Source organism: Plectropomus leopardus, chromosome 16, assembly GCF_008729295.1.
Source record: "Plectropomus leopardus isolate mb chromosome 16, YSFRI_Pleo_2.0, whole genome shotgun sequence".
In the NCBI taxonomy this organism is placed as follows: Eukaryota; Metazoa; Chordata; class Actinopteri; order Perciformes; family Serranidae; genus Plectropomus; species Plectropomus leopardus.
This window is the reverse complement of record NC_056478.1, coordinates 2,710,657-2,737,783: the sequence shown is the minus strand read 5'-3', so window position 1 is coordinate 2,737,783 and position 27,127 is coordinate 2,710,657. Positions and strand designations below refer to the sequence as shown.

Here is a 27,127-nt window from a genome sequence, read left to right as displayed (position 1 = left end):
TGTATATTCCACTGGCTCTCTGTGCTGTGCTGTCTCAGTGGTAATAATGGGTTTCTATTTATTCCCCTGGCACATGGATAAGGGCTTTCACAGGCCCTTTGTTGCCTCCCATACTATTTCCTCTTGTCTCTGTGCAGCGCGGAGACATGAGTTTGACGCCAAGGGGAGAATTTCTCCATGACCGGAATCAGCACCCCATCATCCCACAGCCCCACTCCACTTTCCTTTTTTGTCTCTCTCTCAATATTCTCATTTTGTCTCCCCCTCCCTCCCTCTGTATCTTTGTTCCGGCTCCACAACGCTGCTCCCTCATGTTTACATATAGCCTGATCCAAAACAGCAAACTGAAGCTTTACAGCCTGCAGCCCATGTGCTTTCTCGCTCTCTCCTGCTTTTTTTTCCTCCTTTCATGACTTCTCTGCGAGCACACAAAAGAAAATTCCGGACACTGAGGAAATTAAATGTCACATTGAAAATTGTATTGTTGGCCGGGTAATGACATAGTTACTGTTTCTAAGTGTGGGAGCGGTTTGTTGGTATGTTGGCAGCGCTTTTTCTGAAGGTTGAGATATCTGAAAGGTGCTGCCTTGAACACTGTTCTTAGAGGAGGAATCTTCCAGTTCTACGTTTGAGTCAGTGGAGATAAATCCAACTTAAAAGCACAGTTTGCAGATCTTCAACCAGCTTTGTATTAACCTTCAGGGACTGTTTGGCACATACTATGTGCGCTTCATTCTTCGTTTTTTCAGTATTTTGGATGTGTTCATGCATATGGCATAGATTTTTACAAGATTGTGTATTTTTGTTTAATTTTGGAATTTCCAGCTCTGCAAAGAAATCAATGACAATTGTCACATTCATGAACAAAAAAAATCAAAAAAATGCACCATTGAAACCCATTTAAACAGCAGTTTTTGATCCCACAGCCATCAAAGCATAAGATATTTGTCGTTTTATTTCTCGGTGTAATTTTTACTATTTTCCATCCGATTACATAATTTTTACCTTATTTGGCATATGGAGAGAATGCATGCTATTTTCACAAGGTGCACTGTTACAGTCAGTGTTGCTGCTAATCATTGACATATCCCAGTCTACTTTGCATATAGTATATTTTTTTCATCTGAAAACATAGTGGCATCATGGAAAAAAGAAGGCATTTAAAGTGTTAAAATTCTGAAAAAAAATATGAATATTTGATATTTATGATTAGGACTGAAGTTAAGTAAAAAAAAAAACTCAATGAAAGTAAAATGTAATATCAATATATAACATTTTTTAAAGCTTGATTCTGAAAAGCGCATTTTGTGCACAGAGTGATACGAGTGTGTGTAATGTTAAAGTTGGCCCTAATGGTTAAAAGGCCGTCTTTCCAGCTTTGAAATACTGTAAAAAAAATTTTTTAAAAAGTATCAGTCTGAGGAAGTGTTTAATAGATTCACACAGGCCCAAGCTGACCAGAGTGTGTAATCCACCTTTTAAGAGGCAGCAGGAGAAGTGTCAGTTATTTCATCACAGATCATAAGGAAACACTACTCCTCTGATCCACTCCTCCTTTCTCGTCGAGTCTTCTTTCCCTCAGCCCAGCAATTTTATTTTTGCTCTCTGTCTTTCCATCCGTCCCTGAGCCCCCCTTTTACTCTCTGTCTGGAGCTGTCTCACCTTACTCTGTGTCGATGTAAAAAATGGACTCAGGAAGTCACTTTGCAACAGTGGAGTGATATAAAACTGTAAAATCAGGCTAAGTTTGATTTATGCGCACCATTAGCAGGGAATAGTGTTCCATCATAAGTAGTCTGTCTGTCTAGAGGCTGTGTGCGAAACCTAAACCCGCGGTCGTACAGATAGGATTTTATGATCTGAACTGAGTGATGGGATTATCATAGCTGTAATTACGGCGTGGGGTGCATTGTGTGTGCGTGAGTGTGTTTGCTTGATGCAGCCTTCTCTGCAGCACACAGTGGTTCTCATATTTACTGAGGCAGCATCGTGATTGATGCTGGGACCAACGCGGACGCTGGGCTTGTTTTCATGTTTTAAACATTGCAATAAATGTGGTAATGAATGCGATAATGACTGTTTGGCTGTAGTTGTCATGGCACACATAACTCATGAGGAAAGTGGTGAATCACAGCCGCCTCAGGTGCTGAATTTTGGCGCTGAAAATGTATCACTCACTAGGGATGGGCATTTTAAGTATTTTCCATATTCAAGGACTTGCGCTGAGTTATTATCAAGTACTCGCAAACATAAGAAGAGAGTCCGAAATTAACACCCTAGGGAAAATGTGGGCTACTATTCTGTGCTACACAGACTGTTGAGATAAGCTTTAATTATAGACCATGTAAAAAGACGTAGCCACGATGGCATCAAACGCTGGTTTTGAAGCCTTAAATTTTGCATTTTGGCCATCCCCATCTTGGATTTTCAGAGCCAGAAGTGACAATATTAGGATAAGAGAGTTGAACTAAGCTAATACTTGTTGCTAACTTGGTTAGCACAGGGCATTTACCCTACAGCTACACTATCAATCAATCCACACACACACACACACACACACACACACACACACACACACACACACACACATCTGCTGCAGTGCTGTGTACACAGCTCTGCTCTACTGGCAATGGGAAGGCAGTCTATAGTCTTGTTTTGGTGAGTTTACTCATGTTTGAAAAACCCACATGTACCCACCAATTTTGGTGAAAAGGGGTTGTTTTTTGGATGAACAATAGTTCTGTGGATCTGTGTTTCCAGTGTTATGGGTTTTTTTTTTTTTTTTTTTTTTATTAAAAGATGCTCAAATTACAGTGTAATTCGGTTCCCAAAATTGATCAGGTTACCATTTGCATATTATTTTCAAAGGAAAATGAAAAGTACAAAGACACTTATCAAAAACAAAAGAAAAGAAGCAAAAAAACTAAATTTAAAAAACAATAACTAGTTGTCATTGTCTTTCCAGCAGGGATAGTGGCACTTTAAGTGGTTGTTTTTCACATTATATCTGTGGTTTGCAGAAATGTATTTTTTTTCTTTGTGATTTGGTTGATATTAATGTTTCCTTTTACAAAGAAAAAAGAAAGACAACTGCTATTTCATGCTGAATACTAACATCCAAATCGTGTCCTCATGCCCATCCCATTCGCTTACCTTCTCTAATACTCATTAAAAGGTGAATTACTCCTCAAAGTAACACCTCCTTTCTTCTCTTGTCTTTTCAGCGAGGGAGGAGAACGTGGCCACCTTCCGCGGCTCGGAGTACTTCTGCTACGACCTGTCGCAGAACCCCATCCAGAGCAGCAGTGACGAGATCACGCTGTCCTTTAAGACCTGGCAACGCAACGGCCTCCTCCTTCACACGGGGAAATCCGCAGACTATGTCAACCTGGCGCTGAAAGATGGGGCCGTCTCCCTCGTCATCAATCTGGGCTCCGGGGCCTTTGAGGCCATCGTGGAGCCGGTCAATGGGAAATTCAATGACAACGCCTGGCACGACATCAAAGTGACACGCAACCTGAGACAGGTAATCGGGGGTAGCAGTGATGGACGGAGTTTGGAGACAGGTGGAATTTTTTTCCCCGCTTTAGATTACCTGCTTCCAAGAGCTTTGAGAGAGAGCTGGCGTTAAGAATGTCACCTTGTTCTGATCGGTTGTCATTCCATCGCCACAGTTCAGAAACATTATTGAGATAGATGTCATACTTTTTTACAATCACATGAATTCTTTTTAATTTAACTCCATCGTTTCACTTTTTTCTGCTGAATAAACAGCTAAAAACAGGGCGAAGCAGGTGATTGATAGCTTAGTCAAGGTACCTTTGTGCTAGGTGTTTTCTTCTCTCCTGTTTATCGGCTTATTGAACTCGAGTTCCCTGTGTCCTCAAATTAAAGTTATCTGATAATTCTATTTTGCTTCACTCTCCCCTAAGCTGACACTTCCATCAGCCGCTGTCGCTATCTCCTTGCTTTCAGAAGCTGTTTTTTTATGCTCGTGGAGAATATAGACTTTCACTTTAAAGCCAGGCTGAGTGTGTTTGCCTTTGAGCCGTCCATTAATGCAGTATTTATAGCTCAGATGATCAGGATGCTTTTTAAAGACAGAAATACATTTCCATCAAAGATGCGCATCTGTTGTCTATAAGCAGAATTTGTTACTTGACAGATATTGTTTACCACTCTCTTAATGTGATTTAAAATTAGCTCGTATTGCATTCGGGTGGAGCTAGAATGGAGCAGAGCTGTCTGCAGGAGGCTGTAGAAAGCAGAACAATGAGACTCGCTGCTGTTCGGAGGTAGAGCTAGCTGCAAATTGTGGAGTTGTTGAGTGTCGACCTTTAGTTTGTCTGCAAGGTGAGACAGCATTTAGTGTTGCTTTCAGAGCAGCACAACAAGTAAGTGCCGATTTCCTGACCCTCCCTGACAGTAAGCTTTTACCCCACAGGTTAGTAAATAGGTGTAGCTGGAAATCCCAACAGGATAACACTCAGTTTAGCGGGTCAGAAGCTAAGAGCCAAAGGCTGCTTGCCTGCTTTCTTCTTCAAGATCTGTCTTTCTTTCACAATCATTTTCTTTCGAAAGGAACTCTTTGTTAGATTAAGGGTGAAAAAAACACTGCAAGTTTTGTTGGAGTCGAAGCCATCCTACACAAATTTTTATCTGAAAGTCCCACGTCTTACCTCTCTTTTCCCTTTTTTCTTGCAGGACTCTGGTGTAGAAAATTTGGCTAGGATGGCAAGCTGGCACTTTATTATTACCGCAGCGACAAATCTCTGACAAATCATGTAGTGTTTTTTCACCACAACACTAACTCATCCATGATAAAAGTCATTTTTTTACTACTAACCAATATCTAACCAACTAATGTACTAACTAACATCCTAATTCTTCATCGTTGCTTTTGGTTTTTGTTTTCTGTCCATCCTTATTAACAACCTTTTTTGTTCACTATTCTTTTGATTTCCTTTCTTCCCCTTTTTCTGGAAAGCAATCAGGCATTGGACACGCTATGGTAAACAAACTACATTGTCTGGTAGATATCATTCTTATTGTCTTTTTTTTGGGTTTGCCGTGTGTCCCCTCCCCCTCTCTTCTTTTATTCGTTCTCTTTGAGTTCCATCCTAGACACTCTTATCAAAAAATGAGGAGATGGGTTTGTATTACCAGGCAATTCTTTCTTCGCTTCTTCTCAATTTCCTCCCTGACCTGCCAACAACCTCCTTCTTTACCCCACAATCCCCCATCCTGTTTTTTTTTTCACTTTGGCTTTTACTTTTTTCTCTTTGTTTCTTCCACATTACTGCAGATTTCCAACAAGTAAAAAAAAAAAGAAAATTGAATTCTTTGCCTTTTGTCAAGGCAACTTACTTTTTATTTTATTTTTTTCACACAAAAAGTCCCCATTTTTTGTGAGGACTGTCGTCCAGAACTGACAGAAGCTTGCCACAATCCCAAAGATGGTGACCTCGACACCGAGCCCTAAAAGAGACCAAAAATGGCAACCCTTAACCTTCATTGCGGGAGCTCTGACAGTTGTTTCCAACTCACAATGGCGCATGGCATGCCCACACCTCATCGACGTCTCACCTCCCATATAACCTCAACCCTGTCACCCAAATAACCACTAACACTCTAATTCACTCACCTTCCACCTTATCACCCTTTCACTCACTCTGCCCCCGTGTGTGTTTTTGTAGCATGCTGGTGAAAGTGGTGTTTGTGTGTTGTGGCTAACCTTGATCACCCTTTACCTCCGGGCTCATATGCATAACATTTCTAAGAATTAGCGTTCTGATCTAGGATTATCAGTCTGGTCCTGTGACGTTGAAAATACCAGCAAATTCTCATTCCCAAGTCCTCATATACCGCCACTTTGTCCGTGACAGACGACAAAAGCCACCTTCCACGGCAATATGATACGCTGTCAGATTGTATTGCGGTCGGACACATCCCTTTTGCAGTCTTATGATGCGCCGCCAGTCAGGCAGACGGCACCTGGCTCAGCCGTACAATACGCCAAATTGTTATCACTCAAAGTCGTTACAAGTTGCCACCTTGTAGTGGACTTCCGCGTCTTCATATTAAGCTGCAGGTGTCTTTCAGGTCTGCTGTTGATGTTTCGGGGATGTGCATATCGAGAGATTATGCTGCACGTGGTTATGTTTAGGCAAAAAAAAGCATGTAGCATCCAACGCCAGGACGTCAGCAAATGCATATGCTTCCATAGATGTTCAGGATCAGGGGAAGAAGCAGATGGTAAAGTGTAGAAAAAAATCTTGTTCAGACGGGAATCGAACACCAAACTCTCGCATAAAAGTCTGGGTTTTTTTGGACCCATCCACCATCACTCCTACCCCCCCATAGGCATCCTTGTGCTCCTTTTATTATGTTATTACTGGCAGCATTTCAACTTGATGCTGTTCTTTGACCTTTCATGCAAACATGACAAGTTCTGTCCAGCCGCGTTCTCAAGTAGCAGACAGATAGTGTCACATCAAAACGCAGATGAGTGGAACCTGTCGCGGCCATATCATATGCTGTAGGATGGCATCAGGTTAAAACGCTGCCGGTAACATCGTAATATAAGCACCACAAGTTTCCTTATAGGGCGGGCAGAAGCAGTGGTAGATGGGTCCAACTGACCATGGACTTTCACCTGGGAGTACGCTGTTCATTTTCCGAATGAATGTAGAGCCAAACCGTGATGTTTTTTCTTAAACCTAACCACCTGTGGCTTTGTAGCCTAATCTTAACCATTTCCTTTTGTTGACATTCTGCGCTTTGATGCAAGTGGATACCTAGAACGTAATATAAAGACATGGTCATCCACTGAAAAAGCAGCGATATGTGACGACTTTGGATGAGAATGTGTTGAAAATACTGCCATAGTACATGAGCTAAACCTGATCAGAGATCAGCTATTCTGAGAGTGTGTTTGAATATGGGCTTTGGTCTTGATTGTGCATGAGCCTTCTGCACCTGTGTGGCCTGCTCCAGCTTTGTATGGCACCATTGATCCACTTACTCCCTTACATGTCCAATTAAATGTGGTTAATTTGCCTTCTAACAGTGATGACCTTGGTTTGCACATTGATGTGGTGTGAAAAGCCTCCCTTTGTTTTGCATGTGCGTGGATATGTAGATGTAAATGTCTGCAAGAGAGGGGAGAATGTGAGTCTGATGGTGTGAGACTGAATGTGAGAACGTGTGTGTGTGTGTGTGTGTGGGTGGGTGTGTGTGTGTGTGTGTGTGTGTGTGTGGGTGGGTGGGTGTGTGCGCTCACGTGTGTACAGTATATGTGTATGTCTGCAGTTACCAGATAAATCCCGAAACCTAAGACAAGTGCGATCAATTTGTCCTTGGTTTGAACATTGTACTAACCCTTCCCCCAACCTGAAGTTTCAGAACCAAATGATCCATTCTCTTACCCCCATCAAAGATAAAGAAAATATGCCTCTGCCATATTTTCTTTACCTGTCCTGTGAATCCTATGGCAAAAAATCCATTAACAAAATCCAAACGCTGTCTGGTCCAAAACAATCGCTTCAAGGTTCAATGAGAAAGCAACCTACAGTGTAAAGAAAAGTTCAAATAGCTTGTTTCGATTGCAGACCAAGGAAGGACGTGTGTTTTAGACACAGCACGAGATCGAATCCCAGAGTGTAATGGCTCGGCTTTGGCTATGTGTTACCCCTTGACAGGTCACTATCTCCGTTGATGGGATCCTCACCACCACTGGCTACACCCAAGAAGACTACACCATGCTGGGCTCCGACGATTTCTTCTACGTGGGTGGGAGCCCTAGCACTGCGGACCTGCCTGGATCTCCAGTTAGCAACAATTTCATGGGCTGCCTCAGAGAGGTAGGAACGACTCATTTGAATGCATAAAAAACAGCTGCATGTTTATGGTCTATACCTCCGACAATAGTCGAGGTCGGAGGCATTAAGTTTTCAGATTTTCTGTACGTAAGTACGGCTGTGCATCCCTCCATCTGGCCCATTTTTTGTGAATGCAATATCTCAAGAACTCTTTGAGGGAATTTCTTTAAATTTTGCACAAATGTTTGAGTGGAGTCAAGAAAGAACTTATTAAAATTTAGTGTTTAAAAGTCAAGTTCACTCTGACCTTGCTTCTGTCTCATTCTTGTGAAACAGTATCTTAAAAACGAGGGATGAGGGATTTTTTTTTTTCAAATTTGGCAAAAAAATGCTTGAGTAATCTCAAGAATAAACTGGTTACACCTTGGTGGTCAGAGGTCAAGGTCAGGGTGACCTTGTATTTGTCTCATTCTTGTGAAAGCAATATCTCAATAACTCCTAGAGTGAGTTTCTTCAATTTGACACAAATGTTTGAGTGGACTCAACAATTAACTGAAAAGACTTTTGTTTTTTTCAAATTTGCCATCAACGCTCTAATGGACTGAAGGATGAAATGATTAGATTTTGGTAGTCAAAGGTCAAGTAATGGTGACTTTACATTCATTTCATTCATGCGAAAGTGATATTTCAAGAACATCTTGAGGGAATTTCTTTAAATTTGGCACCAATGTCCACTGGGACTTTAGAATGAACTGATTAGAATCTGGTGGTCGCAGGTTAAAGGTCAAGGTCACGGTGACCTCGTAAAGCATATTTTTTCCCATTACTTGAGAAGTCATATGCTCAAATTTCTCAAAAATGTCTAATATGATATAATGGTGAAGTGCTGAAATGTTATATTCAAAAGGTCAACTTCACTGTGACATCATTTTGTTTTTCAAAGACATTTTTCTGGCCATGACTCAGCTTTATATGGTGCGTGGCAATATTTCTATTCATATCTGTATTTGCATTGAAATGTTCAATTTCAGGGCTGTTTTCTTCATGCATAAACCACATACCTGTATTTTCCTCGCTTATCCAGAGCAGCTGTTTTAGATACGGACAAAAATAATAATCAGCATACATCCCCCGAAAGGAAGGAAAAGGAGAATAAAATAAAATTGCATTATCAATTAAAGCTGCTGAGTTGGCAGAGGAAGTATCAGACTTTCAATATTCCCCCGCTTAATCTAATTCATAACACTTACTGCAGTTTGTGTGTGAGAAAATATCCCCAAATTGCTTCTGTCACATGTAATTTGCAGCATCAGCTTGAGTGTGCTGCTGAAACGCCTCCCAATGGGCGGCAATCTGAAAGAAATATTTGCCTGTGATGAAAAAGGAAAAAGCGTTGTTGTTTCGGGACATTTATATTGTGTTTGCTGGCTCTTTGAGCTCGCGAGTAGAGCCAGAGAAATGTATTAAGCGCCCTGTTATTTACATTTTGCTCACCATTACTTATTCTGTAGCAAGTAATGATAATAAAGGGAGGACCAGTGGCTCTTTGGCGCTGTAAAAAAAGTCTACATTGATTTCTGCAGTTTAGCAGCAGGCTCAGGAACAGCGTTATGTTTTTACTCGGTACTGGGTACAAGATTGTGTTAGAGCTGCAGAATTAACCTTTACTAAACCTTAACATACACATCGTATACTCATTATCAATGATTTAATCTTTCTTTTTAGAAGTATTTTGGAGCCTCTTTATTGGTTGATCATACATGGTCTTCTGTATCTACTTGCTCTCAGAAGTTCTTTGTTATTTTTAAAGCTCTGTTGTAGAGTTTATAGGAAGGTCAGCTCTGGTGAATTTATAAGAATAATGTGCTTCAGATGATTGAAATGCTGCCAGAAAATGGTTCCCATATGTTGCTGTTATGGTGGATACAGTTGTGTTTGCTGAAATGACAAACTTCTTGCAGGAAGTCACCTGCTAAAGACATGAAAAGCAATTACCTGCACAATTTATCTAAAACTCAGCTCTTCTTACCCAATAGTAGACGCATTATATGAAATGGGTAAACCCAACGCTGCAAACATTAATTGATCCTTCATGTTTTAATCCAGTGTCGTTAACACCCTCACTACTTCACCTGCTCATTTGTGATACTCACAACAATCCATTATGCTTTCCAATGCCATTATGGCATTATTTTTGGATGTATTTTCTATCCATTAGGTGTGCCATTGGAATATATATTCCATCTTCAGGTCTTGTAGTTTCATATGATACCAGTATAATCCCGCTAGTTTTTAAACTCAGCTTCGTATAGCCTCTTAAAGACAGGAATGGCGGTCAGCAATTAAAAAAACATGTTATGAATGGACCTTAAATAACGCGTTTTACGCTGACAGCCCGAATTTTTTATCACAAAACATTATTGTGTACTATGAGAATTTTAGACCAGATAATCGTACTATGAACTTTTTTGCATCGCATGTATAGCCCTCTATAACCCAGCTGATGGGTCATGGCTACAGAACTGTATCTTTTATTTGCATTTAATTTTAAATTTGGCTATGGGGACATTAATATTCGGCCGTGTCTCAGCCTGGCCCTCTTCCACTCTTTTGTCCCAGCTGTTTTTCCCCTCCGTCACAACCTTCTCAATTTTGACAAGAGCCAGTACGTCTTGTGATGTGCTGCCAAGCTCAGTCGAGCACCTTCCAACACGGCTTTCATTTAGCCGAGTTAGCTTCCATCAGACCACTTTTACTTGTTTAGAGGATGCACACACACACACACACACACACGCAGCCACATTTGGACTAAGACAAAGTCACCTTGTCTGCATTGTTTTATGTTTCGGCTGAGTGGCTCAGACTGCTGTTCCCCCAGTCATTACCACATTGGCTAATGCATCTCTGGTCCCCCCTCAAACTGCTGTCACACTTCCTCTCTCAGATACAGCGCGCACATTTCCAGCACTGACCCAGACATGCCTGCTCTGTTGCCCAAGGCTCCATAAATACAGGGTTCATACGGTCATGGAAAATCTGGAGCAGTCATTGAATAGCAGTTTTACATTTTGGAAAAGTTTTGAAAAACTAGATATACCCTGCAAAGTTTTGAAAAAGGCATGGAATTTTGCTTCATAGCATGCATAATAACACGAGGTGTTCAAGGATCGTCGAGAAAATTTGAAAATCTATTTATTATTTCTGTTTTCAATTTCTGGCTGTGATAAGCAGTGTAATTTAAAAAACAAAACAAAACAAGTTTTTTAAAAGAAAAAAATCACCAAAATATTTTCTTTAAAAATCATCATTTTTTAAATAAAAAAAAGGCAATGTCTTTAAGAATTAGCAGTAAAATAAATTTTAAAAAATCAGCCATTTAAAATTCGGTGCCCCTCTCCTAAAGCCAAAATAAAAAACATAAGTCTCTCCCCAGTGCCTAAAACATATTTGACATGCCTCCCCCTTTTTGCACCACCCCCTCCCCTCTGATAGATACATTAAAAAGCTATGATATAGTCATGAAGAAGAACTGATAGAGAGTATTGATGGTCGTTTCAGAGAATGTTTGGTCTTGAAAATTTGCCTTAAAGTCACAAAAAAGTCATGGAAATTTATTGGCAATAATTTTTATGAAACCTATAAATATTACCATATCCTGACCTCACTCAGATGTGACTGCAGTCAATAATATCTCATCTTAAGACAACTGCTTCAGTTGGCTTTCATGTTTTGGCTCCAAGAGTAAAATTAAGCACAAAAAGTCCCAAAACGATACACTCATTTCTACGGTATTGTATTTCATGCCATTTGTGTATTAATGTTTGTGCTTTGGCAGCCTGGGAGGATTTGTTGATTCACAATTCTTGACAGCCATGAAATTGGCTTTTTCTGAAGCTAGTAGTTGCATCAGTATTTAGCGTAGTAATTAATTATTAATCTGAGTTGTGTAAACTTTATATGTTGGACTTGAATGCCCTATTGGTAGTTTAGTCCATACAGTACAGTACAGTGACAGGGTGACGAGAGCTGCTGCTGCTCTGTATGTTAATGCACATCATGATGCATTAAATTCCCACACAAGTGCTGAACTAATCCTCTCCTGAGACTTCTCACTCACCCTCCAGTGTGGGCGACACACCCAATGTGATTATAAGGAGAAAAAATCCAATATACTGTACTGCTTTTGTCGACACTTTTCGATAGCTGTGTTATTTTGCCTGCAAATTTCATGATAATGTTGCGACACCAGCATCCACCTTCACTTTGACAAAATGCCAAATGCTTCAAAGCTTTGATCGTTGCCAAGCTGCACAAATTAGTATTCAAATGCTCAACTCTTTATACCATTACCCCAAATAGCCCATAAATTAAGATACAACAATCCAACTAAATTCATTTTGCATCAACACTAAATATTAATAATTTTTAGGCCAGGACATTTAAATTTGGTGATGGGCCTTTTTTAATAAACCTGTGATAGGCTTACAGATTCACTAGCAGGATGTCGAAAAAGTGTCTGGGATAGTATAAAGATTTACAGCAGTGACCCTGAAAAAGCTATGTGCCCCAAAACCTGTACCCCTGACAAAGCTACATTTTTGGTCATGTTCTTTGTTTTGTTTTTTAAGGAAGAATAGTGAGTGAACAGTGTTTACAAAGTGCTTTGACAAGCAAAGCAAAAGTAGAAACGGGACACTCAGAAGGCAATAAAACAACAGAGAGCCAAACAGTCCTAATGGACATGAGCGAGACAAAACTAGAGTTTAGTTCAAATTAAAACAAGACGACAAAAAATGCAAGAAGTGGGAGGCAAAATGTCAATATATATTGATGCAAGTGAAAAAAACAACAAATAATAAAACCACAAAATAAAAGAAAATGAAATAAATAGAATAAATAGATACATTTTTGATTACCTAAAAATTTTTAAAAATTGCTCTGTTTTGGTCCCCACCAACCTCTGAGAAAATAAATCCAGCTCCTGAGCTGCTAAATCTTTCGTGATATTCACAAAATATTTACCTTTTTTCTGTCCTTGAAATAAACAAGGCTTTTGTCTGAAAACAGCTGCCCGCACAGCTGGAAATGAGGTTGATGAGACTGAATTAAAATAGCAAATTTGCACTCCACAAAACCAAAACAATGAGCTGAAAGATGCTAAAATGCTCTGTGGTGCTGAATGGAACTACAGAGTCAGTCGTTGTCATTCTCTCATAATTCACTAAAAATGACCTTTTTACGCATTTGGTCAGTTTAACCTCTTTTTTAACCACTTTTTAACTAGGTTTTCAAAGGTGCTATATTTAAAAATGAACTGTACTAACCTTACTTAAAATATTGATTAGTAGAGCTTTAAAGGGATAGTTTTTTTGGATTGAATAATGTATTTAGTAGATGTATTACAAACAGTAGACAGCAGTCAATAAATAAGTTCGGAGAGGCAGACAGGAGTACTAATATTTAATGCATATATTTTAATATTTTCATGACTTAGGATCTCAAAATAATGACTTTGTATCTCAAAATAATGAGAATATCTCGAAATAATGACTTGTTATACTGAAATAATGACTTAATGTAGCAAAATAATGACAGTCTCTTGAAATAATGACTTGGCATCTCAAAAATAATGACTAAGTATCTTTAAAATAACAGAAAAGTACTCTGACGATGGATAACACCTCACACAACCCCACTTCAAAAGCTCAGAACAATCCCTTTAAGGACGCAGATGCATTAACGTCAATGTATGTTTCAACACGCTCCGCGCTGCAGAGGCAGTTGTATCCTCCATGTGTTTCCATTATTATCCCAACAAGTGTGACTCAGCATGAGTTGGCCCTTGAGAGAGAGAGCGCGTTTGGTGGACAGAATCACGGAGGTGATTCACCATGTGGTCTGTTAGTGGTAGTATTGTGCGATCCTCAACTGTTCATCATACGTAGCTCCATTAAGCAGGCACGATGCCAGCTGCTACCCAGGACTATGCAAACTGCTCACAACCGGCTGCGTGATCTCCCCCTCGCACGTCCGTTCATTCATCTCTCCTGCTGTCGTTTGAGGTGTCTTTCTGTTTTTTATGCGAATCTATTCTTTCACCTACATGTGCTCCGTATGCATCATCTCTTTGTCTCTCTGCTTCTGTTTTGCTCTCATACGCCATATTTATTCCTTCCTGCCCCCTCCACCTCCTCCTTTGGATTCAATATCCCCAGATGAGGGAGTGAGTCAGTTTTGTTTGGCCCATTGCTCAGATCACAGTGCGTCAGTATTTCTGTCTGACTGTGTGTTTAATGTCTGGCTGGAGTGCTTTAAATGCTACAGAAGCAGGAATGTTAGTACATATTGGTTTGTTTGCTAAAGAAAAAAAAAGGTGCATCACTTGGTGCTGATGAATAAGCTGATGGAGGCTGCAGCAAGCCTTCTTTTCTCTCACAAAAGAGATGCTGCGTGCTGCCATCACAGCCCCTCTCTCTCATTCAGTCTCCACTGCACTCATCTGCCCCCAAAGGCTACATGGGATGTCATCCATACACACACACGTCAAGCCTACGCGTGTGTTTTGCCATGTGGGCTGTCACGTGACAGAGGGGCCAGTGGGCAGCCGCCCCGGCTCACTCTCCGGTCAGCCTGATGTTTGCAGCGCCTTCTGCAACCCCCCAACCCCCCCACACACACTCTCACGCCATCCAGCCCCTCCTCGCAGTGTCACAGGGTACCCGAGGTGACACTGGAGCTGCACTGTAAAACCTGACAAGTTCATCTTACTTTGAAAAAAATCTAGTTAACCGATTTCTTGGCAAAGGTTAAGTAAACAAAATTATTCTTACATTATGTTTCCTCTGTATTAGGGCTATAAAACAATTATAATTTCTATAGTTAATCAAGACTGATTGCATTTCTTATGTGTTCAATTCCATTAGTTTGCATTTCAAAACCATTTGAAACAAGGTAAAGCAGTTCTTACCAGATTGTCTTGATTAGCAATCAAAAGACTGCAAAAAACTGAATGGGACTAGCAAGGACAAGTGTGCATGTCTGCAAAGGGGAGACTCGTGGAGAACCCACAGAACACACTTTCATTTAGACATCATGAGGTCAGAGGTCAAGGGACCCCTGTTAAATAGTCATGCCTTTTTCAACATCGCCAGACATGAACTTTGGTGTGTCGACCGGAAATTAACGTATTTTAAACCCCCCCCCCCAAAAAAAACATTATATATGGACATTAACCACACCACGATTAATGGGTTAACACTGACCGCCCTACTTTATATATATCTGTAAGGTTTACTTAAAATGTAGTTATATTCACTTTATTTTGTGAAGTCATAAGTTGACTTCACAAAAAATACAAATGACAAGTAAAATGAACTTGTCTTTCTAAATGATGGCAACTTAAGCAAATCAGGTTACCCTGACTTAACTTAATCATCACAAAGAAGATTTTGCTTATGATGAAGTTTGGAGATCTGCGAGTTTTGTTTTTTAAACTTTTGTTTTGTGACTCAGTTGCCATCAGCAATACAAAGATATATAAAACACTGACATTGATAAAACTTTGAAAGGTTAATTATACATGCCATTTTTAAAATGTAATAACTTCACATTCATTAAGTAAATTTAATAAAATTTTAAATAAACCTAACAATAAGATATAAAGTAAACATATATTAAGCTTGATAGTTATATTTATAGTTATATTTACAGTTTATAAAACTCTTAAATTTAGTCCATTTAACTTGCTTCACTTAAAAACTGAAGTTGCTATCATTTTTAAATTTCGAACAGCTTTGCAAAATAAAGCAAATACGAATAAAATTTAAGTAGACCAACAATTACGTATGAAATAAACATAAATTATTTACTTAGATTTTTCAAGGGAAGTAGTTTTCCTAGATTTTTTCAAAGTGTAAAACTGTTTAGTTTAGTCAGTTTAAATTGCTTTCCTTAAAAACTTAAGGTGCTGTCACTTATATAAAACAAGCTAATGCACTCGTCATTTTTAAGTTGCAAAAACTTTGCAAGATTAAGTAAATAGACAAAATATGAATCAAACCAACAATTAGGTATGAAATTAACACAAATTAAGAATTTATTTACTTACATTTTTCAAGGGAACAAGTTTCCTAGATTTTTTTAAAGTAAAATCAACTTGTCAGATTTCAAAGTGCAAAACTGTTTTGTTTAGTCAGTTTAAATTGCTTTACTTAAAAACTTAAGTTGCTATCACTTAGAAAAAACAAATTAATTCACTCATCATTTTAATTTGCAACAATTTCACAAAATTAAATAAATATAACTAAAATTTAAGTAAGCCAACAATTAGGAATGAAATTAACATAAATTAAAGCTGATATCGACTCATCTTTACGGAGGCAGTCAGTTTGACAGACTTCTAAAATGAGATTAGTTTGTGAGTTTTCAGTGAGTGCGGTGATAAGTTGTGTCAGGCTGTGGGGGCGGCCGGCGCTGTCATCGCTGCTGAGGGAGGAGGAGCTGCGTGCAGGAGGTGGAAGGACAGAAAGATGATGAGTATCTGAGGGCAGGAGGTGTGTGACAGGGTGTAGGAGGGGACAGGTGCAGGTGAGGTGAATGTCAGCAGGTAGGAGATGGAAAACTACTGATATATGGACGGAGATCAAGAGAGTGATGAGTGAGTGTGAAGAAGAGGAGAGAGGGCAAGAGACCAACATTTGGCATTTTGAGAGGAACATTGTCGTCATCGGTTTTGTGTTAGTCACCACAGCATGTTGAGGCGACGCCTGTTTTCCCCTCCGATACGAATGCAAATGTCACCCTGTCCTTTTAATTATTTTACTTTTTTTTTCTAATGTCCCCTCGGAGGGCCAAACAGTGATGGATGGGTACAAACCTCAGACTTTAATGGGATGCCTTCACCTCTCACTCTCACCCCTCCTACAGGCTGATGATGTTTGTTTGCAGGATTTGGCTTCAGGTGACACCTTAACTCAAAGTTATATCCTGAATTATCACCTACCGTTACATAATCCCACAAGAAATAATTGCTGAAAGATATTTTTAAATTCTAGAGTCAGTAACCCACGGAGCACAATTTCTAAAAACATAAGAGGGATGTTTCTGTTGACAAACTCAGAACTTTTTTAGTCTTTTGAAAAGATGCATCTTAAAACAAACATCATATCATCCCTTTTTTTGGAGATCTATTGTTTGACCTTTGCTTATTATAGATAAAATAAATGTAGAAGACAAGCTCACACATTCTCTCTGCAGTCACACTTTGCAGTTTCTACTTATTATACTACTTTGGTTTGATGTTAAACTAAATTTCTCCAGGAAATTAAACACATACAGTTCTCAGTCTGCTCTCCTCACAGTTACACAATGGTGACCTAATTATTTAATTTACTGCATTTGCTAGAAAATCAAAATACTGCTGTAGGAACATTTGCTTGTTTTCATTGGGGAACTTTTTCTATTCCTGCAGTGTCAAAAGTCCTTCATGAAAACAGTCTGGAACATATTTTGTTGGCTAAGTTTATATAAATAGTTTAACACTTCAGGAAATATATTTTTTATTCCTGTCCCAGAATTAGATGAGAAAATCGATACCGATTATCTTAGCTGTGTATAATCACCTGAAAATCAGAATGTTTTCATTACCTTAGAATAGTCATTTGTTGTCCTTGTTTATGAAGATCGCCATGTTGCACCACCATGTTTCTACAGTAGCCCAAAAGGGACAAACCAAACCCTGACTCGAGAGCGAGACTTTCACACTGTGGCCACTGTTGTTAGAAGCCCCCTTCAGGAAAACACCGTTTTTAATGTGAAATTGCTTCATCCTGTGTTTACCGGTTTTAATCACCAAATCTGTTTAATAATTTAGCTCCTGGTAAAAAACATCTAGACAATGAACACTGAAGGAATTCTGCCCGGGAGAAGTTAAGCTTAATTCCACTAAATCCCCCTAAATCTTACACTCTGGACCTTTAAGTACCTGAAGATAAATTAGACAATAAAGACAATGAACAAAAACTGAAGCCTACAAACCACTTTAGCAGCTGAGGGACACTCCCTGTGATACGAGTCAAACAGTACAATCCTGCAGTACTTTATCAGTTATACGATGAAAGAAGTATAGTGTTATGGATGCAGTAGTGCTCAGAAGTCAATAACATGTCCGGCAGCAAACTTTTCTTCCATTCACACTGTGAAGATAAAAGCGTGGTGAGATTTGCTGAGGGCCGACGGTGTTTCAGCCAAGACCAACATGAGATTAAAATTAATTCCAAATTTTGGTGTGAACCGCAGCACTGGCTCAACTGATTTGGATTTAGTATTCGAACAACAACACGGGAGAGCTGGAAGTCGATGAGCTTATGAACTTGAAGATTAGTGCTGAGCTAGTCAAGGTCCTGGACGCTGGGCGGAGAGGAGGAGAGCTGTGGATAAGATTAGATCAGAGTGCATGTCTATGGATGACCATATGAACGGCAGCAGTGGTTTGGAAGTAGCCTCAAAAAATGAAGGAAATTTTCTCACTGGTTTCAGAACAAACAAATTGTATATTTAATTTTGAATTAAATATGCAATGTTATATATGCTGATGAATCTAAGACTGCAGTTAACCCTTTGAAATCGGAGAATTTTTTTTTTTGTTCCAAAAACATGCAAAAAAGACAATAAGCGGGAAAAAAAGGTAAAAAGTAAATTACCTTTATATTAGTCAAGAAATAAAACAAAACAAAACAAAATGAAATAAAAAAGATAAGATAAAAAATAAGAGAAAAATATATCTTTTAAAAAGGACAAGGAGATGACCTGGAAGAAGTGCTTTAAAATTATAGTAAAAATAAAAAATTTTTTTTTTTTTTTTCAGGAAAGTTACCTGAAAATTTTAAAATAAAATAACATTTTGTGCTAAAAGTGCTTAAAATTATCTTAAATAACAATAATAATGATTAATAATTAATTAATAATAATGAATAATTCTAATAACTTGAAACATAATTTTAAACATGTAATTATGATCATTATAAATACTGTTTTTCCCTCCTAGCTTTTTGAAAATCATTTTCTAAATCTACTAATTTCTTGCAATTTGTGGAACATTTCTAACGAAGTTACACATTGCCTTTTTCCCCATATTTTTTTGAAAGAAATCACTTTAATTTTAGGGTTCAGAGGTTTACATACTTGTGAAAGGCGTCTGAGCAGCACAAGAAAAGTTATGTAGCTTCAGGTCTGAATGGGTTAATGTTAAATTTAAATGCAGTGCATATGCTGCCATGTTCAGCTGTTCTGTTTCAGCCTGACAACTTGTGAGACAGATTTATTGAGAAAAAAAAAAGCCTATAAATAAATAGTTGACATTTTCTGCCGAAGCGCTCGCTCGTCGCTCCCCGCAATGCGTACATCTTAACACACTAAATTAGATGTGATGATTAGTGATGGAGGCAGACTCTCCCTCCATGTGGAGCCCTACAATTAGACGCTACAACATCGTAGTGTGTTTGGGGTGAAGGAGGGATCGTAGCTGTAGAGGCAGCTGTTGGTATTTTGAGCTGTGTGGCAGCAGCAGGGAGGGAAGGAGCAAGTTCATGAGACAGACTGAAAGGAGCACCTCACTCTGTGTGTGTGTGTGTGTGTGTGTGTGTGTGTGTGTGTGTGTGTGTCTGTGTGTCTGTGTGTCTGACAGGGTACTGTATGTGTCGCAATGAATAGTGGATCATGTGGCACAGCCGAAACTGCCTGCCTGAGCTAATTCTGCAGCATTAAAGGACCATTTCACCCAAATCACAAACAGCATATTATTCTCCTACTAGCCCCCATAACAGTATTAAGTGATACAGAGTGTTGTTTGTTTGTTTGTTTATTTGTTTTATTTTGGGTGGGGTTTTTTTCACCCCAGGCGTAATATGTTTTTTTGATAAATATACACACAAACATTTAAGCACACAGAGCCCATCCTCCCTGGACCACTGAAAGGTCAATATATTGGGAAACAGATAAATAAATAAATAAAAAATGATTTGATTTGAATTTGAACACGTAAAAGAGAAAATAGAGAAAATCTTTACATACATATATATATTTTTATATAAATGTACAGCATGTAAGCAGCATTTTACGTGTACAGGTTGTGAATAACCTGTGCTCATGTAAACACCATATATGATATGTTCATAACTAGGATAAGCCTCATAAAGGGTTATTCATATTCATGTGTCATTGTAATAAGGTAGTTAAACTGAATATTCTCTCTCGTGTTGTCACTCATCCAGTTTTCTCATCAATATATTTACCCACAGTTGCCACATTGATCTGTACTAAGCAGATACTGTATGTTATCATGTTTCTGTGTGTGAATTATACATATTTGCACAAATCAAATTTTTGTGTATGTGTTTGAGTCTTCCCTGTGCGAAGCTTCACGAGCACCTTGTTTTGTGTGTATCTTCACTCCACTTCAGTGGAATTACCCGCTTCTTCATTAACACTGGAGCTAAATCATGAGCTGACAGCAGCTGTGGCCGGGGCCAAGAGGACATGAGCACTGATCTGAAGTAGATTAGGGAGGAGAGTGTGTGTGTGTGTGTGTGTGTGTGTGTTTGTGTGTGTGCGTGCGTGCGTGCGTGCGTGCGTGCGTGCGTGCGTGCGTGCGTGCGTGTGTGCGTGCAGGCACGCTTCCACCCAGCTGCCCTTCCCTCACCCTTACCAGGGCCCAATCAATACGCCATCCTGGAGCTGAGATGGAGGATCTGGGCTTTATGGAGTCGTTACAGTCCCCTGTGCGTGCATTATGAATGGGCCCCATAAGGCTGCTGATAGACCGAAAGGATAGCGTAGCAAAGCACAGCCATAACAAAGGAAGGGATGAGGTACACAAAGCCGCAGCAGCCAGTTCCTCTTTTATGGCATCATTTCTATTACCTTATTGATCAGCCTGCAGCAGAACAGACAAAATCATAATCCCAAAACAGATCGGGAGCCGGCTGATTGTACGATAAGTACGTCCCAGAATAACATTGCAGTGCCTGGGAGAGTTTATAAAGACTTTAGACTGTCAAGAAAACTGAGACAGAGAGCGACGATTTTTAAACCTCTGCACCGACAGTAGCCACAGCTGAGTGCATCATGTTTTTGGGTTGTTCAAACGTCCGTCCCTTTCTTCAGATTTGGCACAAACGTCCACTTGGACACAGTGATAGAAAGATTCGATTTTGGTGGTCATGGGTCAAATGTCAAGGTCACTGTGACTTAGTATATCTCATTCTTGTGAATCTCAGAACGTCACAAGGAATGTTTTTCAAATTTGGCACAAACTTCCACTTTGAATCAGTCATGAATTGATTACATATTAGCTGTCAGGTCAATGGTCAAGGTTGTTTTGACCTCTTGTGCCCCATTCTTGTGAACTTGACATCTCACAAACAACTCAAGGGAATTTTTTTCAAATTTGGCAAAATTGTTCACTTGGACTCAAGGTTGAACTGTTATGATTTTGGCGGTCATAGGTCTAAATTACTTTGACCAAGCATTTGTTTCATTCTTGTGAATGTCATATCTCAAGAATATATAGAGGGAATTTCTTTAAATTTTGCACAAACTTCCACTTGAACTTACAGTTGAAATGATCAGATTTTGGTTGTCATAGGTCAAAGGTCAAGGTCAATGTGACCTCTTCTGCCTCTTTTTTTCACAAACAACTTGAGGGATTTTTTTCAGATTTTGCATTTACTTGCACTCAAGGATGAACTGAAATGAGTTTGGTTGCCAAAGGTCAAGATTACTGTGACCATGCATCCATCTCATTCTCATTCATGAACATAGTATCTCAAGAACACCTGAAGGGAATTTGTTCAAATTTGGCACAAGCGATCACTTGAAGAATGACCAGACTACTTTTTATTGGTCATAGGTAAAAGGTCACTTGTACTTTACATCTGTCTGATTCTTGTGAACGCAATATTTCAAGACCACTTTGAGGGATTTTTTTCACTTGGAATTAATGATAAACTGATTAGACTTTGGTGGTCAAAGGTCACTTCGACCTTGCATCTGTCTCATTCTCGTAAACCTGATTTCTCAAGAAAATTGTCACGAAATTTCTTTAAATTGGACACAAACGTCCACTTGGACTCAATGATGAACTGATTAGAATCTGGTGATTGAAGTCGAGCTAACTGTGACCTCACAAAACATGTTTTTGGCCATAATTCAAGAATTCAAATGACAATGTCAAACAAAATTTCACACAAATGTCTAATAGGGTAAAATGTTGAAGTGATGGCATTTTCTATCCAAAAGGTCAAAGGTCAGCCTCACTCTGACATCATAATGTTTCTCAAAAACTCTTTTCTAGTCATTACTCATCATCAGAAACAAAAGGGAAGACATTTAATCAGATACTGAGTAGATGTATGTGAGGCATTCATGTTTTCACAGATATGGATTTAAAACTCTAACTGCAGCTTGACTGGCACACAAAGATACAAAACCGCATGGCTGTATTTCTAGTTGTTGTATGAGGACAACCTGTTGTGGTTCTGATGGAGAGCTTGTGTGGTGTCACAGATCTTAACTATGATTTTCAGATCTCGAAAATTCTGCTTCATATGTCTCAAAGACAGAGACAGAGTGCCTTTGAACTTTGGCAAGTTGGAGCGATTTACATCTAAGAGCTACACAGTGACCATCACAGCACTGTTCAAAAATGTTGTACATTGCAAATGAGCAGTATTAAAGCATCTTTTTCTTCTCTCTTTCTCCTTTCATGTAATATTCAGTTGGTTCTTTTGCCCAAGAGTAGTCTGAAAGCTCACTGAAAGTGGAATACAAGGTATTTGGCTTCAGAAGAAAATACATAAAAACATCACTTTTTCAGAGACATCAATAACGTTGGTTAAAGCTTTTGAGCTATGGGGCAACATTTCTGTGAGATATTTTCAAAATCATCCCTGTTTTTTTATTTGATGTTTATCATAATTTCAGGAAGTCCATTGAATATGACATTTGTTTTGGTAGCTTGAAGTCAAAATGTTGCTGCTGCTACTGATTGACAAAAATCAGAGAACAAGATCAGGCCTTCATTTTCTCTCATATCTAGAGGTTAGCTGATAATCACATACAAAGAAAAGATCAGAGGCCCTCAAGCCATGACTCGTATTAGCATGCTTAGCAGACTCAAATGTTGCAGCCGCTGCAGCATCGAGGCTGCTGTTTTCTGATTCAGTCCTGGAAACATCCCTGTAAAGTGGAACTGATTTGTTGATCAGTCAGTTATTTGACTGACAAAAAGACAAATCAACAACTATTTTGATAAGTATTTAATTGTTTGGCTTTTTTTTAAGCAGAAATGCCAAACATTCTCACGTTACAGATTCTCAATTCTGCTAAAATTCTGCTTGAAGAACTGAAAATCTTTGTTTTTATAAACAACACAACAACTATTTTCTGACATTTTAGATGAATCCTAGCTTTAGACAAAAAATAACAAGTTGCTAGGACTTAAGACCAACAGAGAGAAAGAGAATTTAATTAATATTTAAATATAATATCTTTTAAATAATTCCCATCCATGGTTTTCAGAGTAATGGTAGTCCAAGGCTCCTCTGCCAGCAGTGCACTTCCTTTTGTTGTGTTAATATTTTTACATCATTATATATTTTTTACCTTGAGTTGTATTTGTAATTCAGTTGAATAATTTTGTAAAGTTCAAGAAAATCCACTGTTAAAAAAAGACTTTTTAAAAATTAATAAATACATGATGTTTCTAAAGCCAGTGAGTTCTTGTTTTAGACAGTTGTGACTTTAGTATTTATCAAAATAATCTGGATTATGTTTTTACCATAAAAGAGCAGCCATTTAAATCACAAAATTACATTAATATAAACATTTAAATCAAAAAAAACTTTTCAGCAAATATTTGTCTTTTTACAACACAGAAAAGACCTTCTGTTTTTTTTGTTGTTTTTTTTGCTGCTCGAATGGTGAGCTTCAAAACGAGGCTTCAACCCCAGCCTCTGTTACTTTAATAAACCTCCACTAATTCTTCATGTTTCGGTCACATTCTGAGTGCCACCAAAGACTTGACCTTTGACCACTGAAGACTGACCAGTGTGCCCACGCAAACCCGAAATTCCACATCGACAATAACTCCATTTTTCAAAAAAATGATACATTTCTTCTGAAGACAATGCAAGAAACTATAGAACTTGATGATATTAATCACAAGCTAATTCCTGCTGGGTTAAATTAGCCTACTAATTAATTACGGGGTTGGACAGCAGCGCAAAGTTAATGTTATTTTCCCCCAAAGGCTGTGTCATACTTGATTTCAGAGGAGCACTCTGAGACTGAATAACTTCCACGTTCACACAGACTATCCTCGCCTGTCGCAGTGGGCGACTGCTGACCACGTTTGACCCAAACATTCATGCTTTCATCGTCAGTGTGTTCAGCTCCACTCTGACACTGCAGTAATGGCAGCAGGCATGATGAACTGAGGAAATACTCAACAGTCGTCAATATTTAACCCTTTGAAATTTGGATCGACAGCAGTTTTCTTGTGCTGTGTTCAGACGCCTTTTACGAGCTGTTTAACCCTTTGAAACAATTTGGTTTGATTTATTTCACAAACATCGGGGAATGGGCAACTTGCGACAGAAATTGCAAAAAATTAATAAAAGGTGACAAGAAAAAGAGCTGAAAACTATTATTTTTTAAGGGGGCAGGGGGGCATGGAAAAATTAATAAAATTATGATTCAGGAAAAAGAATAAAAAACAGCCCTCATTGTAATTATATGTAGTTTTATGTTACAGGAAAAATATATATTTTTATTTTTATTTTTATTTATTATTATTATTATGATTTTTTGGTAATTTCTTGTATATTTGCTTTTACCCTTTTTTCTTGTTTTTTGGTTTTTTTTGGGTTTTTTCTTGTAAAGCTGCTCATTGTCTTTTCCCCATGTCTTTGTTAGAGATTAGACCAATTTGCTCAGGTTTCAAAGGGTTAAAACATTAAAACAGCCCTAGTTCTTACTCTTCGTACTCTGATGAAATGTATTATATTTATGCTTAAAATAATAAGAATGTCATCAGTATTGTGTGGTGTGTTACCAGCAGATTAAGAGCTCGCCAGCATGTGTGGTGCCTATTTCGTTGTGTGTCATGTTCAGGAGATTAAGTGTGGTCATTAACCTCATTGACGTCTCCATCATTGTGTTTGTGCTGCACACAGACGAACACACACACACAAACATACGCTTCAACATATTCTGAAAGTGGTTCACAACACACTGGACTCACAGCGTTTAATCTTCAAGATCTCTCCCTCTTTTTCTCTCCATTTGCCTCCTGACATATTTTCTTTCTCGTGCCGTTTCCTTCTTTCCTGCTGCCCTTATTCCCACCAGCTCGTCCCTCTCATCCCCCGCCTCCCGTCAGTCCTCCTCGGCGCTCGGGTCACCTGTGTTGATTTACTGTCAAATCTTCCAGGATTATCAGTAATCCCACAGCAGTAAAATCTGTTTGCTGACAGCTGTGCTCCCTCTAACAGTGTTGCTGTTTCCTGCACACACTGCCCTATATACCAGAAAAAGCCAGTCTTCCTCCACATAACGAAAAAAAAACCCATTAATTTTCCGCCTCAATGGATTCCAATTGACAATATTCTGCTCTCCTTTTTCTGCGGTATTTTGTTGTATTTGACTATAATGCGAGGCTGCGTTCTACTTCTGTTGATTGCGAGGGTTGAAGCAAATTTATTGTGGGTGAATAGGTGTAATATTGAGTGTATTCTCACGGCGTCACAGATCCCCCTCCTGGGTTTTCACTATGCTGTTTGTTCAGCATTACGGGAACGACTCGCTTATAATTTAGCCATCGTTTCTCACGCTCGGCTCAGTCGGCAGGTGTTCAATCTAAAAAAAATACAGTGATGCATTTGTGTACAATCTCCTTTTCATCTCGGATAAATTGGAGTTGAAATAGAAAATGACTGAGGAACAAATTGGGCCACACACGCCTTAGAAGATATTAGTTTCATCGATCCAGCTGTCCACGAATTGGCAATATGTAATATTACTAGAGTTTGATGGCATGATATTATAGTTTGCAATGGAGTGCAATTCATTCACATGGAAATAAATATTTTTCAGCCATTACTGCACGAGCTAATGATCTCTTACAGTTGTGAAAACAACTAAATGAAAAAGACAACCCTGTTAGATACAACTCACACTGAGCATCTTTACATTGTTATGCGTGGCACGTTTTTTCTATGCATACATATTAACCCTTTGAAACCTGAGCAAATTGGCTCTATTCTTTCCAAAACATTGGAGGAAGGCACTGAGTACTGAAAGAAAAAATGACGCCAAAGTTAGCATAAAAATTAGTACTAAATGTAGAAAAGAAAAGAAGAAAAAAATAATAATCATCAATAATAAAATAAAAAATAAAAATCAATAATAAAAAAATGGAAAAAAGGGAAATGCCTGCCTGGCAAAAATGGAAATTCTAATAATTCTTTAACCTAATTTGAAATATGTCATCAGAAATCCAGCGCTGATCACGGGTACATTCAGGTCTTACACATGATGATAAACGGACCCAGGACTCGTAGCAATCGAATAGACTCTGTACAGGTCCCAGGTTGGGTCTCGGGTTTTGGGGTTGACCTGGTGAATCCTCCAACACGTAAATGCAAAGTCTCACACCCGTATGTTTCTTCCTCAGGTGGTTTACAAGAACAACGATATCCGTCTGGAGCTCTCCCGCCTCGCCCGCATCGTGGACCCTAAGATGAAACTCCAGGGCGACGTGGTCTTCAAGTGCGAAAACGTTCCCACCCTGGACCCCATCAACTTTGAGACGCCCGACTCTTACCTGGCTTTGCCCAAGTGGAACACCAAACGCGTGGGCTCCATCTCCTTCGACTTCCGCACCTCCGAACCCAACGGACTGATACTCTTCACCCACGGAAAGCCGCAGGACCGGCGGGACGCCAAGGGCCAGAAGAACAACAAGGTGGACTTCTTCGCGGTGGAGCTGCTGGATGGCGGGCTGTACCTGCTGCTGGACATGGGCTCCGGCACCATCAAGGTCAAGGCCACGCAGGCTAAGGTCAACGACGGCGCCTGGCACCATGTGGACATCCAGAGGGACGGACGCTCAGGTAAGGCCACTGCGAAACTTAACTTACATTTTCAAGTATTCAGAACTGAAAGTTCAGTGATTTTTATCCCACAGTTTACCAATTTCTGTTTTCTGTTTAACGTCAGCATAACAGATTATTAACCCTTTAAAGCAAATT

General features: G+C 39.1%; 1 protein-coding gene across 1 annotated transcript in view; it reads left to right on the top strand.

Annotated features, from left to right (window-relative positions):
• Positions 1–27,127, top strand: part of LOC121955302 (neurexin-3b) — a 405,202-nt gene that overhangs the window by 97,171 nt on the left and 280,904 nt on the right. The window contains exons 6-9 of the mRNA XM_042503183.1: positions 3,225–3,526; positions 4,988–5,011; positions 7,701–7,862; positions 26,551–26,989. Coding sequence (XP_042359117.1) covers positions 3,225–3,526; positions 4,988–5,011; positions 7,701–7,862; positions 26,551–26,989 — 927 coding nt within the window. The remainder of the gene's footprint in view (positions 1–3,224; positions 3,527–4,987; positions 5,012–7,700; positions 7,863–26,550; positions 26,990–27,127) is intronic.